This window comes from Saimiri boliviensis, chromosome 7 (assembly GCF_048565385.1).
Source record: "Saimiri boliviensis isolate mSaiBol1 chromosome 7, mSaiBol1.pri, whole genome shotgun sequence".
Lineage (NCBI taxonomy): Eukaryota > Metazoa > Chordata > Mammalia > Primates > Cebidae > Saimiri > Saimiri boliviensis.
In genome coordinates, this window is record NC_133455.1 from 101596328 (window position 1) to 101611477 (window position 15150).

Consider the following 15150-nt stretch of genomic DNA (forward strand, 5'->3'; position numbering starts at 1 on the left):
GACATAAATTTAAACTGCCATATTGCTTTTTGAAAAATATCCTTGACTAGGTAATATAATCATATGGTTTAAACTTTAAAATAAAAAAGTATATACTCTTCCGCCACTACAACCCAATTCTTTTCCTCACAGACAATTTGTGTGTTTGGAATATTTGTATATTATTTGAGATATTTCATGTAAATACAAGAAGATACAAGCAAATCTATATATAGCTATCATTCACTTTTATTATGCAAATGGTGTCATGTTTTAGAAATTGTTTGTACCTTAAATATTCATTTAGTAAAATTTCTTGATCATAATTCACAGTAGTATTTGAAGAGCTTCCTGAAATTACTTCTGTGTCTATAACATTTCTCTTCTTATCACTTCTTGCCACGTGTATTCATTTACTCTTTTAATTTCTTTTACCTGACAAAATTTGCCATTCTTTTGGCTAATTTTTTTAAAAAAATAGTCATTTGAATTTTAAAAACTTAATGTTACCTTTATTTGCTTTCTAATTCATTAAAATTTACTTTTCTTTCTAATAATTCTCTTCAGATTTCTTAAAGTTGGATTTCTTTTTGGCTCCTAACTTCTTGAGTTGAATCTTAAGTTTTATTTCTTCCGATTTACTAATACAAATATTTTAGGTTATAGGTTTTCCTTCTAATTTACAAAGGTTTGTATATTATTAATTGTATTTCACATTGATTAGCATTAAGTTCTGCTGTATCTAAAGAGAAACAAATAATAGTGGCTGAAGAAAGGCAGTGTTTACTTTTTCTCATTTAAAATTAGTCAAATAGGTAAGCAGTTTAAGGCTGTTTTGGCGGCTCTGTTGTCATCAAGAAACACCCAGAATAGATTTGCTGCAATAATTACTAAATCCTACTGGACAGGAAGAACGAGCCACCCTGCAGCTCAGTGAGTTCCTTGGAAAGCCATCTAGTAGACAATGTGTCATCTGAGAAGGTGTCTTCTGCACATTGTCCTTCACCGCCCCGTGTTGCTCTCAGGGCAGTTCTTCCTGGTGCATTATTCTTCATCATCACATCCTAGTTTGGTTTGGAGAGTATTTCTATCTAACGACAACGCAACTTTCACAACCCACTTTCTGCTAATATTGTTTTAGGGACCTTGGGATTACTTTAAAGATTGACTAATCAAGGGCTGATGTCAGCTACCCTCAAATTCAACAGAAAAGTTCTTTCCAAAGTTTCTAAGCTTCTGGTCTACTTGCTTTATAATCCAATGCCATGTGAAAGTAACTATAGTCCAAGAGCATATGAATACACTTTGATCTATGCTGTGACTAGCCCTTCTCTTTAATTATTGACCACTGCCTTAAGGCCATTTGAAACTGTGGATTTGGGAGGAAGGACAAGACCTAAATTCTGTCTTTCCTGTTAGACTCATTGTCTTTCTATCCGGAGCATCAATTTCATCTTCTGATAAGGCTACGGTTTTACCACCACCTCAGTTTGGGGGACAGGATACTTAGAGTTTTTTCTTCAATTCTTCAATTCCAAATTATAGGACTCTTGATTAACTATATACAACACCTGCAGGCAGACCATACCTCCTTATAAAATGGATATTTTTCCTCCTATTTCTGCTTGCATTCTGACTACTTATAGTCTGAATTCCTCATCTCTCTTGTAAATGCTAAAATTGGCAAGGAGGATCCACGTCATGTGAAGACTCTGATTTTTATTTGTAGTTCTTTTCTTCTACTTTGCCCAATAAATTCTGCATTTTGTTTTTTTCTTTTCTTTTTTTTTTTTTTGAGACAGAGTTTCGCTCTTGTTACCCAGGCTGGAGTGCAATGGCGCGATCTTGGCTCACCGCGCAACCTCCGCCTCCTGGGTTCAGGCAATTCTCCTGCCTCAGCCTTCTGAGTAGCTGGGATTACAGGCATGCACCACCATGCCCAGCTAATTTTTTAGATTTTTAGTAGAGACGGGGTTTCACCGTGTTGACCAGGATGGTCTCGATCTCTCGACCTCGTGATCCACTCTCCTCGGCTTAAGACAGAGTCTTGCTCAGTCACCCAGGCAGGAGTGCAGTGGCACGATCTCAGATCACTGCAACTCCTGCCTCCCACATTCAAGCAATTCTCCTGCCTCGTCCTCCAGAGTAGCTGTGATTACAGGCACCCGCCTCCACACCTGGCTAATTTTTGCATTTTTAGCAGAGATGGGGTTTTACCATGTTGGCCAGGGTGGTCTCGAACGCCTGACCTCAGGTAATCTGCCTGCCTTGGCGTCTCAAAGTGCTGGGATTATAGGCATGAGCCACTGCCCTGGCCAAACTGCATTTTTGTTTTTTTGTTTTTTGTTTTTTGTTTTTGTTTTTTGAGACGGAGTTTCGCTCTTGTTACCCAGGCTGGAGTGCAATGGCGCGATCTCGGCTCACCGCAACCTCCGCCTCCTGGGTTCAGGCAATTCTCCTGCCTCAGCCTCCTGAGTAGCTGGGATTACAGGCACGTGCCACCATGCTCGGCTAATTTTTTGTATTGTTAGTAGAGACGGGGTTTCACCATGTGGACCGGGATGGTCTCGATCTCTTGACCTCGTGATCCACCCGCCTCGGCCTCCCAAAGTGCTGGGATTACAGGCGTGAGACACCGCGCCCGGCCCATCAAACTGCATTTTTGAAGCTTCAGCGAGCACATGGTTTTCTTTTCAAAGTGAGGTTTGCCCAAAACTTTTACCATGTGTAATAAGACTCATTAGCTTTTCAGCCTCTCATATCTCAGTCATTAGTCCATTCTGCCCATCAACTCCATTCAACCACACCCATATTTTAGGTTGCATTACTAGAATCCCTTAGTTATGGCAACATGTTCTGAATTATTTGATTCTATTTAGCTGCATATAAGGGAAATCATAAATAACATAAATTTGCCACTTAAGATGGGTTCCTTGCTTCACAGAGCTGTATTTTTATTTGCTATTTGCCATGTGCCCTTTTTGCTTCCTTTTGCAAACCCTTGTGTTATATTTCTGTAGGTTTTGGAAGTTCTTTGACCTATGTTGGGGGCATTGGTTTTTAGCGTTTTACGTATTTTGTTAGTAATAGAGTTTGTAATTTTGTTTCTTTATTTACTTGACGCTTTCCGTGATGGCATGCAGTCTCTTTCAATGACGGACATGCTGTCTCTGTGCCTGCCAAATTCAAGCTACGAATTTGATAATCTGTTTAAATTCTTTAACTTTTATATGGCACAGGGCTATATAGCTGAAAAGAACCAGAAGAATTCAACTAAGCACCACAACTGGAAACAATTTAAGATACATTGTTGACAGAGAAAGGCCTAGGAAATTTTGGTCACAAAATTACTTTGAATCTCAAACATTTTGTGTTATCTGTATATGTACTGTAGAGGACATCTGACCTTAAGCAACAGTTCATTTGAGCTGTGCTGTATTTTAACTTAGGATTGAGAAATAATTCTGACATTATGATGATCTATATTTCCTTAGAGTCTGAAAAGCATTAAATGTTGAAAATACATTAATGCTTCTTTAAATCATATTGTATATTTTATCAGTAAACAAAAGGAAATAATTCTAGTTAATTATGTCTTATTGGCTATTCATTTTTCTAGAGAAAGAAAGAAAAACAGATTTGTTTGCTTATGCCAGAGGAAAACTGAAGTTGTTGATCAATGTCGCTAAATCCAGGTGCAGACATTTACTTAATGGTTTTTATATAAAAGCACAGTCATAGATTAGCAGGAAAAAAATCCATTGAAGAGATAAATTTCCAATATTCTAACCATGTCTAAAGAGTAATAATATAAGGAAAGCAACCTGTAGGATAGATTAATATGTTACTAGCAGATTCACAAAATAAAGGCTAAGGGTGGAGTCTCCAAGTCACTTTCTGAGTGGGAGACTTCCTTCTCTGCCCTGACTCAAATATATTAGGACAAAGAAAACAAGAGAATATTTATAGAAGGGACTTGTTTTTATTTTATTTATTTATTTATTTTTTATTTTTTGAGAGGGAGTTTTGCTCTTGTTACCCAGGCTGGAGTGCCATGGCGCGATCTCGGCTCACCACAACCTCCGCCTCCTGGGTTCAGGCAATTCTCCTGCCTCAGCCTCCTGAGTAGCTGGGACTACAGGCACGTGCCACCATGCCCAGCTAATTTTTTGTATTTTTAGTAGAGACGGGGTTTCACCATGTTGACCAGGATGGTCTCGATCTCTTGACCTCGTGATCCACCTGCCTCGGCCCCCCAAAGTGCTGGGATTACAGGCTTGAGCCACCACGCCTGGCCCAGGACTTGTTTTTAAATGCTTAATTGCGTTTTGACAATGGAAAAGAAAGTGGTTTTTTTTTGTTTGTTTGTTTGTTTTTTACTGGTTTTCTTTTACTTTATTTTGTTCAAGGTGGATCCAAACGAAAGAGTGAGATTTTACAAGAAATCAGAGTTTGTGTCGACCTATGCCTTTACTTAAAGATTTAGGGCATCCAAAAGGGATTGGGATCATATGAATACTACTTAATGATATCTTAAGAGAAATTTCATGCTTGAATAAAGATTCAAAAAGAAGAAATGAAGAACCATCCAACTCAAGGGTCATTAATTATGTCGTAGAGGTGTTACCGACTTTAAACTCTGAGCTATGTTCAGAAAGTGACATGTTTTTTCATCTTGAATTTGGATAGGGATTTGTTTTTGCAGATTTAATGGATAACTGGTGAAACTTTGACATATTAAGGTATTATGTATTGCTGTAGTACAGAATATGTCACATGCAAAACATTTTCTAAGACTTTTTATTATAAGGTGATAGGTTTATGAGAGAAGAAAGGACATCAGAGTATGCAGAATGGCAAGAGCTGGTGGTGTGTCTATATCGAGGTGATAGTAACATCAAGAGATTACAAAAATTGTTGATATTCGATAGATATCTGTAAACAACTTAAGATCTTTAGAAGGTCTAGTTTTCAACTGCATTTTCTTCATTTCTTTAAAAAATGAGTTAAAAGAAATAGTTTTTACCTCTTAGGTAATTTATACTGCCTCTGAGTATTTTCAAAGAAACTCACTTATCTTGATGGTTGTGTTTCTTAACTTGACAAAGAGCACCTTCATAATATAAATTCCATTTATTATTTCTGGTGTGTCTTTTCTTTGTATTTTAAATGTCAGCTGCAGTAAGTTACTTATAATTCTTCGGTGACATCTCCTCCGCAAACACAGTTTACTGCAGATAGACATATTTTAATAGTGATGAATCCAAAAATAGAAATATGTATTAGATATAAAAACTAGCAAATAAAGGAGTCATCCACTCTGATTTAGGCTATGTAGGAGAGAGTACCATAAATCTAAATTGGGTTTTGGAAAAAGATAAGGAGTTTGCCAAATACACAGTGTGTGAAACAGTCTTTAAGGATTGTGGTCATGGAGGAGAAGGCTGTTTGTAAGAAGTTGAACAGAAAAGAAGTAGCCTTTTCCTAGGTACATAAGGTAGGGAAATACATTTTAAGTAGAGAGAAAAGTTTCTACATAGGCACAGATGCATGAAAATTACGGCATGCCCAAGCATATTTAGGCTGGAGCATCAGATTTGGTTGATAAAGTAATAGGTGCTGGGTTTTTTTTTTTCATGGTTCCTTCTTTTTTTTTTTTTTTTTTTTTTTCCCACCATGTTGGTCAGGCTGGTCTTGAACTCCCAAGCTCAGGTGATCCTCCTGCCTTGGCCTCCAAAGTGCTTGGATTGCAGGCGTGAGCCACCATGCCCGGTCTTCATGGTTCCTTCTTTTGCCTCAAAGAGTGACATTTATTCAAAGAAAAAAAAAAAAAAAAAAAAAAAGACAAGCTGTCCATCCTTTGGCTCCCTTCCCTCCCGAATCCTGCTGCCCTCAGCTCCACCAAGACTGAACTCTGGCTGGGGCTAGGTGGCAGGACAGTCCCTCAGATAAGGTCAGCGAGTATGCGAAGGAATTAGTGTTTATCATCTCTCCTTATTTTACCTTTTAGTTGCCGGATGAAATTAGGGAGTCTATGAAAGCTCTTCATGCTGCAGTTTGCTCAGAAGAAAAATGGGCATAGTGATAGGACCCACCTCACAGGAATTACACAGTGAGCTATAAAAACACGTCAGCTAATACGATTATAATGATTGTTTTTAGTATTATCTATCTTCACTGACAGACTGAACTTTGTGGCAGTCTCTTTTTTTTTTTTTTTTTTTTTGAGATGGAGTTTCGCTCTTGTTACCCAGGCAATGGCGCAATCTCGGCTCACTGCAACCTCCGCCTCCTGGGTTCAGGCAATTCTCCTGCCTCAGCCTCCTGAGTAGCTGGGATTACAGGCACGCGCCACCATGTCCAGCTAATTTTTTGTATTTTTAGTAGAGACGGGGTTTCACCATGTTGACCAGGATGGTCTCCTGACCTCGTGATCCACCCGTCTCGGCCTCCCAAAGTGCTGGGATTACAGGCTTGAGCCACCACGCCCGGTCGGCAGTCTTTTTAACCCACCCGTCCTCAAATGTCTAAAGGAGAGTCAGACGACTTACATTATAAGCCATTACAATGATACTTTTGGATTAATTAATGTATACATAATTATATGAAATCATGTAAGAGATTATTGCATAAATTGTAAGGAAACTAAGTCATCGAAAGATAAAACATCACATGAAGATATTTGAAATTTATTGATATATATTTATAATCATGGCATAAATTTCTTGGAGAAAGGCAACAATTTAGGAAGCTGTTGTAGAGGTCTGCCTGACAGATGATGACAAATCACCTTATGACAATAAATAGCAATAAATATGGGGAAGAAGAAATACACTGGAGGACCGAGAGATAGGGTGGTTTTCTATGTGTGTAATGTATTGCGAGGGTCAACACTGTAGGCTCTGGAATACAGTCTGACTTCAAATTCTGTCCCCTTACTAATTCTGAAGTAATTTGCTGTGCGACCTTAGCAAATCACTACACCCCACCTCTCTATGTTTTAGATTCCTTGTCTATAAAATCAGAATTATATTAATAATTATCTCCTAAGGCAGTTTTAAGGATTAAACGAAATAATGTTTGTTAAATGCTCATTGGAATGCCATATATATAATATAATAGATGCTCAATGTTCACTACTGTCATTATTATATTATAATATAATAGATACTCAATGTTCACTACTATCATTATTACCGCTATTTGTGGCGAAATAAAGGGGTTCAATTTAGGTGATTCTAATTTGGTCTAGATAGCACTAATTAAGTAAATACTATAGTGGACTTGTCATACAAGAATTCCTTCAACTTTGAATACTGTAAATTCCACATGTCCAAGCAGGTGTGTTTGTGAATCTAAAATTAAAGAAAAAAGTATAGATGAAAACATATTGATTGGCAGTTGAGACATGTCCATTGAGCAGATGAGAAGGTTAGGGACAGACCCTTGACTCAAGGAATACATGACAGATTTTCCTAAAGCACCGTCAGAAAGGGAAGAGAAAATGGGAGAAAGAAGGGTCACGTATACCAAGTGTAACAGGCGTCAAAAGGAAGAAGTCTGATGTTCATTTTGAAAATTAGCAGTATATTGAAAAAACTTTACATACAACAATTCAAAAAGGTTGAGCAAACCCCAGACTGCAGCACCTGGAGGAACGAGTGCAAGACTGAGATAGAGATAGTATATATATATTGTTTGTGCTCTCTAATGTTATTATGAATTAATTAAGCAACACGTTTGAAGAACAGAGTCATCATTGGCTCTGAGGATGGTCGACTGCACAAGGTAAATTCTCAGAATCCTCCCAGATGGACGAGTTCAGCTAGGCATAGGGAGGTAGCATATGGATAATTCTAGAATTATCCATACCCAACTCCAGGCGGAAAAGCCAAGACAAACGAGTGTAAGAAATCACTGAACACACTCTGGTCTCCATTTCCCACTTCTCACCGCCTTCCTCACCCTCATCGTGAATGGAAATCTGGGAGTCATGTTGTCTCCCACTGAAATGATATTTATTTTTCAGCCCACAGGGAACCCCGACTGGTTGGAGGGGACATCCCCTGTTCTGGACGTGTCGAAGTGAAGCATGGCGACTCGTGGGGCTCCGTCTGTGATTCTGATTTCTCTCTGGAAGCCGCCAGTGTGCTATGCAGGGAATTGCAGTGTGGCACAGTTGTCTCTATCCTGGGCGGAGCTCACTTTGGGGAGGGAACTGGACAGATCTGGGCTGAAGAATTCCAGTGTGAGGGACACGAGTCCCATCTTTCACTCTGCCCCGTAGCATCCCGCCCAGACGGAACCTGTAGCCACAGCAGGGATGTTGGAGTAGTCTGCTCAAGTAAGACCCAGATAACATCTTGAATCGGTTCCCATCCTGTGAAAGGGACAGGGTGAGGGAGTCACAGCTGACTTTTTCTAAAGCCGTGTCTCCTTGCAGGATACACGGAAATTCGCTTGGTGAATGGAAAGACCCCATGCGAGGGCAGAGTGGAGCTCAAAACCCTTGGGGCCTGGGGATCCCTCTGCAACTCTCACTGGGACATAGAAGATGCCCACGTTCTTTGCCAGCAGCTTAAATGTGGAGTCGCCCTTTCTACCCCAAAAGGAGCACGTTTTGGAAAAGGAAATGGTCAGGTCTGGAGGCACATGTTTTACTGCACTGGGACTGAGCGGCACATAGGAGATTGTCCTGTAACTGCTCTGGGTGCTTCGCTATGTCCTTCCGGGCAAGTGGCCTCCGTGATCTGCTCAGGTAAGAGAATGAAGGGCAGCCAGTGAATTAAGAGCAGTTGTACATAGGGGATGAAGAACAAAAGTGAAAGGCAGTGATTCGTTCTGAAGGGTCGTGAGAAGAATGAATACGAATTCATGCTTCAGAATATTGACCTCATTTGTCTTTTCAGAGAGTGAGCAAACCTCATTTTGATGGAGTCATAGGTGTCCAATGCTTACTGTGTGCCAAGCCCATCTCAAAGCACCTGATTTATTTCAAACTTGTTGATCGTCCACCCTCCCCCCTCTCTCTAAGCTCTTTGTCCTCACTCATGCAGATAACGTGCCATCTGACCCCTCCAACCTTTTGCATCTCATATGACTGAGTACTTTGGTGTTTGCAGGGAACCAGTCCCAAACGCTGTCCCCATGCAATTCATCATCCTTGGGCCCGACAGGGCCTACCACTCCAGAAGAAAGCGCTGTGCCCTGCATAGGTGAGACTCTGTGACCCATCTATGAAGATATGAATAACACGCATCCCTCCATCCTTTGGAATGCTTGTTATTAACACTTCCATTTCTCTTTGCAGAGAGTGGTCAGCTTCGCCTGGTAAACGGAGGAGGTCGCTGCGCCGGGAGAGTAGAGATCTATCATGAGGGCTCCTGGGGCACCATCTGTGATGACAGCTGGGACCTGAGTGACGCTCATGTCGTGTGCAGACAGCTGGGCTGCGGGGAGGCCGTGAATGCCACGGGTTCTGCTTATTTTGGGGAAGGAACGGGGCCCATCTGGCTGGACGAGATGAAATGCAGTGGAAAAGAATCCCGCATCTGGCAGTGCCGTTCACACGGCTGGGGGCAGCAGAATTGCAGGCACAAGGAGGACGCGGGAGTCATCTGCTCAGGTAAGTCATGCGGATAACCTCTGGTCACAGTTCCACAGAGAAAGGACTGAAGAAGGGTCGTGAGGGATATTCATCCGAAAGACTTTCCTGAAAAGCACGTCCGAAAGGAATGAGCGCAGGAGTCAGGATACCGGAAGCTCGAGTTCGATGTGTCATTGCTGCCCCATGCGCAACGTGCCGTGATATTGTAAAGAGAAAAGACCAGACATGGTCTTGTAGATAATGAAGATGACAACGGAGTTCATAAGGAAGGTTTTTAATAGATCTGTTTGGAGCTGGATATTAGATAGCGATCCAATGGCACCTCTTGATAATTACGGTATTAATAAAGAAGCAGATTTAACGGGACAAGAAGAAATACACATGGTGCATCATTCTACAGGAAAAAGAGATAATTACCGCCGGCCGGGCGTGGTGGCTCACGCCTGTAATCCAAGCAGTTTGGAGGCCAAGGCGGGTGGATCACCTGAGGTTGGGAGTTCAAGACCAGCCTGACCAACACGGTGAAACCCCATCTTTAAAAAAAAAAAAAATTAATTAATCAATTAATTAAAAAAAAGATAATTACCATGCACAAGCAATTTTTCATGGCAGATAAATGAGTTTACTTGTCATAGAAACAAAAATTAACATGAGATGACTGCCCTTGCTTTGTATACATGAGGAGTTTTAGAAAACGTTCTGAAATTTAAAAATGTACTATTTCATAATATATAGGGAGAAACAGTACTATGAGTCAGTAACTTAAGGAAGTGAAAAACTCTGTATGCCAGAAGTGATTCATTCCTATTTTAATGACATGAGTCTGGTAGAAGGCATGCACCGCAAAACTGAAGTGTCAGCAAATGAACTATGTCATTTTAAGACATGTACTCACAACATTGATTTTAGTTCCGAAGTGTCTAACAATTTTAACTGTCAAAGACAGTTGCAAAATGACCACCACCACCAGAGTATTTTTGGGGAAAAAAAAATCCAAACTATGTAATTGAAACAGGCTCTGAGCCTTTGAGATCTGGAAAGCCTCTTAGAATCACTGAGCGTAATCTAAAGAGGTCCCTGAGTACAAAACCTCACACTAAAAAACTGTAATATATTTGTAGAATAAACACTCTTATTTTAATAGCATCTATGAACTTATGCAGAAGTTACTAAAGAATTATTAGTAACTGACATATTATACGTATTTTTAAAGCCATTCTTACATCAAGGTAAAGGGAAGGAGTCTGTAAATCTTCAGGAAAGATGCAAAACTACTGATTCTGTGTTTCGCTGCAGAGTTCATGTCTCTGAGACTGACCAGTGAAGCCAGCAGAGAAGCCTGTGCAGGGCGTTTGGAAGTTTTTTACCATGGAGCCTGGGGCAGTGTTGGTAGGAGTGGCATGTCTGAAACCACTGTAAGTGTGGTGTGCAGGCAGCTGGGCTGTGCAGACAGAGGGAAAATCAATGCTGCCTCTTTAGACAAGGCAACATCCATTCCCATGTGGGTGGACAATGTTCAGTGCCCAAAAGGACCCGACACACTGTGGCAATGCCTGTCATCTCCATGGGAGCAGAGACTGGCCAACCCCTTGGAGGAGACCTGGATCACATGTGACAGTGAGTATCCATTAACCCATATGAAAATTCCATTCTGCAGCCCCACTCTCATCTTCTGATAAGGCACATTGGATTTTATTTTTCTATTCGCATACTGGCTTAAGGTGTTAGATCTAATTAAGCAAGGATGGGCAACCTGTGGGTAATATCTATTCTACTTGGATGGTGTAGTTGATTTTATTTAATTTGACCTGTAGATATTCAGGACCAGTGATTATTATTCCAAAGGAGATCATACTTCCCATGGTCTGCTGGAAAGATTTTCTCAATTGCCTTGTCTGAGGAGGAGAGAATATGTAATTTAATATTTGACTGTGGAATGGTCTACTTTACCTTTCCCATTTTTCAAATATTATCTCGTTACACTAATATAAGGAGAAAAGCAGTCAGAAAGATCAGTCCTGAAGTATTTCTACACTCGACATCTTCTTGAAATGTAAGATTTCTATCAACCTGGCAATTTCCCAAGATCTTGTCTACTTGAAAGAAACTGACATCACATATTTATAATGTTAACTTTAATCATTTAACATTTACTGAGTCACACCATGTATCTTACATGCAGGATGAAATACACCTAGTTTGCTGAAATGACAAGTCCTCTCATAAAAGATAAATTTTGTAAAAATAGAAATTTAAAAATGCACATTCAGTAACATTTTAAATCGTTTTTATTTTTTAAGTTTCAAATCTCTATTTTCCCCTGTGAACTCTTCGAAGCTTTTAGAAATCTTAGAAATAGCCTACATGTCTCTGATTTTTCAGACAAGATAAGACTTCAAGAAGGACCTACTTCCTGTTCCGGGCGTGTGGAGATCTGGCATGGGGGCTCCTGGGGGACGGTGTGTGATGATTCCTGGGACTTGGACGATGCTCACGTGGTGTGTCAACAACTTGGCTGTGGTCCAGCTTTGAAGGCATTCAAAGAAGCAGAGTTTGGTCAGGGGACTGGACCCATATGGCTCAATGAAGTCAAGTGCAAAGGGAATGAGTCTTCCTTGTGGGATTGTCCTGCCAGACGCTGGGGCCACAGTGAATGTGGGCACAAGGAAGACGCTGCAGTGAATTGTACAAGTAAGTGCCAGAAGCCTGGATTGAGCTTGTAATCTCTGGCAGCAAAGCGGGGTTGGGCAGTGATGTGTGTTGTGTAAAAAACCAGACTTATCAACACAGGGATCTGTTTGGGATTCTCATTAGAAAAGCATACTGTCTCTACTGAAAGAATGATGAAAACAATTGTTATATACTGGCCTTGACCAAGGAAAAGCGTATGACCTATATCCATTGTGCAGAGAAAAAAAGACTAGAAGACTCTAGTTTTAGATGGGAAAGAGTTACTTACTTGGTTGAGACGGACTAAGAGTTCAGAGGAGGAAATGAAAATGTTTGTGCTATATATCACTCAAAGAATTAAGCCTCTTTCTCTTTTCTCCTACAGATATTTCAGAGCACAAAAACCCACAAAAGGCCACAACAGGTATAGTATGGCGTTAATGATCATGGGACTAATTATCTGCATACATAGTATTTTTGTTGTTGTTGTTTAGAAATTTTAGGTCGGAAGAGGTTCTGCGGATTTGATATTTACGTAAGAGATCCTGTATTTGACCTAAGAGAGAGAGTCAGTGACTAGGGACCTTGGTATTTTCGATAAGACATAATCCGATCTCTTGATATTTACTTAGGTCACTCATCCCGTCAGCCATCCCTTATTGCATTCGGGATCCTTGGGGCTGTTCTGTTGGTCATCTTCGTCACATTATTCTTCTTGACTCGAAAGCGAAGACAAAGACAGCGGCTTGCAGGTTTGAGTCAAATTAGGGTTTATCTAATGTGTCTACAGGATAAGGTAGTTCTTGGGAAGAAAAAAAAATACTAGACTCAAGTCTAATGGCCAGAAAGATGGAATCTAAAAGAAGTTTGAGCTGTTTCTCAAAATAGAGGGAAGGGCCAGGCATGGTGGCTCACACCTGTAATCCCAGCACTTTGGGAGGCCAAGGCAGGAGGATCACTTGAGTCCAGGAGTTCAAGACCAGCCTTGACAACACATGGAGCCCTATTTCTACAGATTTTTTTTTTCTTTTTTTAAATAGAGGGAATACGATTTCTGAGGAGAAATGGGGCTTTAGGTTGCATTGATGATTCTTGTGCTCTATCTACATGCTTAATTAGAGCATTATAGAATTGAAAGTTCAGAATGAGTATCTTATATATTGTTTAGGATGACATTTTGCCTCAACAGTTATTTTCTCTTACTGGAATCAATCGCCGTATTAGAAATTTCGCTGTTCTGTTGAGCAAGGTATTAGGCTCTGAAGATACAGACATGGGCAATACATCTTGGTGGAGCTTCAAGTCTAGTGGAAGAGATACATACGTACACAAATACACTACAATGTAGCATTCTACTTATGCATTAATAGGAATAAGGAACAAACCGGCCACAGAGAAGGGAGTAATTAACTGAAAGGGGAGGGGCGTTGCTGGAAGCTTCAAAGAGGCTTGGGAGACTAATTTGGAACATAGAGGCTCAGAGAATTGGGTGAGGAACATTCTAGAAAAGAAGATGTGCAAGTGTAGAGAAGCCTAAAGGATGAAGCATTTCTTGTTGTTTTTTTTTTTTTTTCCGTGGGGCGGGGGGAGTAAAAGTTGAGTGCAAGGAGAGAGAGGCTGCTTAGTCTGAAGAGAAAAGGCACAAATTACGAAGTTCTTATGTTTCACAGTAAGATTCATAGTCATTAAAGAGTATTATGTAGGGGGGTGACATGGTCAGAGGTCTTTTGGGAAGCTCTTTTGGCAACAGGATGTATGAAGGATTCAAGGAAAACCACGTGACTGACAGGGATGGCATTTTCTAACAGTTGAGGTGAGAAATGAAAGGTACTAAAATCACAGTGAGAACGGAGGGGAGAGAGAAGACTTTTAGAGAGACTTAAGCAAAGCTCCGGTGAGTTATGGAAGACTGCTGGCTTACTTGGGGAAGAAAAGTGGGTTGTTACAGTACGACAATGGCAGTGGGGACGATTGAGCCTTGTGCCTATTTCATTTGAGTGTGTGGCATTATACGGGAAGAGCGTGCGGTAGAATGGGGTAGAAACAATAGCATGCATAAAGACGAGGTATGTTTGCAGCGCTGGGAAAAAGCACACAGACAGGAAAGAACATTTTCGTTGTGATGGCTGATCTCTAACCTACGATCTCTGTTGTCAGTTTCCTCAAGAGGAGAGAATGTTGTCCACCAAATTCAATACCGGGAGATGAATTCTTGCCTGAATGCAGATGATCTGGACTTAATTAATTCCTCAGGTCTGTAGGTTCTTGGAGGGTCTATCGCCCTGGGGCTCAGACCAGTGGCCTCAATTGAGGCCGAGACATTTTACTTTGATAAACAGTTTAAAAAATCTAAAACTGTAGTAGGAAGCTTAGATGCACAGAAGGGACAAGAATGACTGAAAATTATTCTTAGTGAATACCAAAATTGCAATCATAGGGAGGCCTTTAGCTTCACAGGCTTGTGATTATTTCTGACAGAGGCATGCAAAAAACCATGCGGCAGAATATTCTGAGCTGGTCCTCCTTTTATTAAAACAGATATTAATCTATATTAATCTTACAAAAGATTGTCATAAGTGACAGTTTAACTTTTTTCTTTAAATAAATTTTGTTGCCGGGCGCGGTGGCTCACGCCTGTAATCCCAGCACTTTGGGAGGCCGAGGCGGGTGGATCACGAGGTCAAGAGATCGAGACCATCCTGGTCAACATGGTGAAACCCCGTCTCTACTTAAAATACAAAAAAACTAGCTGGGCATGGTGGCACGTGCCTGTAATCCTAGCTACTCAGGAGGCTGAGGCAGGAGAATTGCCTGAACCCAGGAGGCGGAGGTTGCGGTGAGCCGAGATCGCACCATTGCACTCCAGCCTGGGTAACAATAGCAAAACTCTGTCT

At 40.7% G+C, this 15150-nt stretch overlaps 1 protein-coding gene across 2 annotated transcripts in view; it reads left to right on the forward strand.

Moving 5' to 3' along the window:
• Positions 1-15150, forward strand: part of CD163 (CD163 molecule) — a 36497-nt gene that overhangs the window by 11522 nt on the left and 9825 nt on the right. For both annotated transcript variants that reach the window (XM_010332939.3, XM_010332938.3), the window contains exons 7-15: positions 8009-8323; positions 8423-8737; positions 9102-9194; positions 9290-9604; positions 10883-11203; positions 11969-12277; positions 12642-12680; positions 12889-13008; positions 14414-14509. In XM_010332939.3, coding sequence (XP_010331241.2) covers positions 8009-8323; positions 8423-8737; positions 9102-9194; positions 9290-9604; positions 10883-11203; positions 11969-12277; positions 12642-12680; positions 12889-13008; positions 14414-14509 — 1923 coding nt within the window. The remainder of the gene's footprint in view (positions 1-8008; positions 8324-8422; positions 8738-9101; positions 9195-9289; positions 9605-10882; positions 11204-11968; positions 12278-12641; positions 12681-12888; positions 13009-14413; positions 14510-15150) is intronic.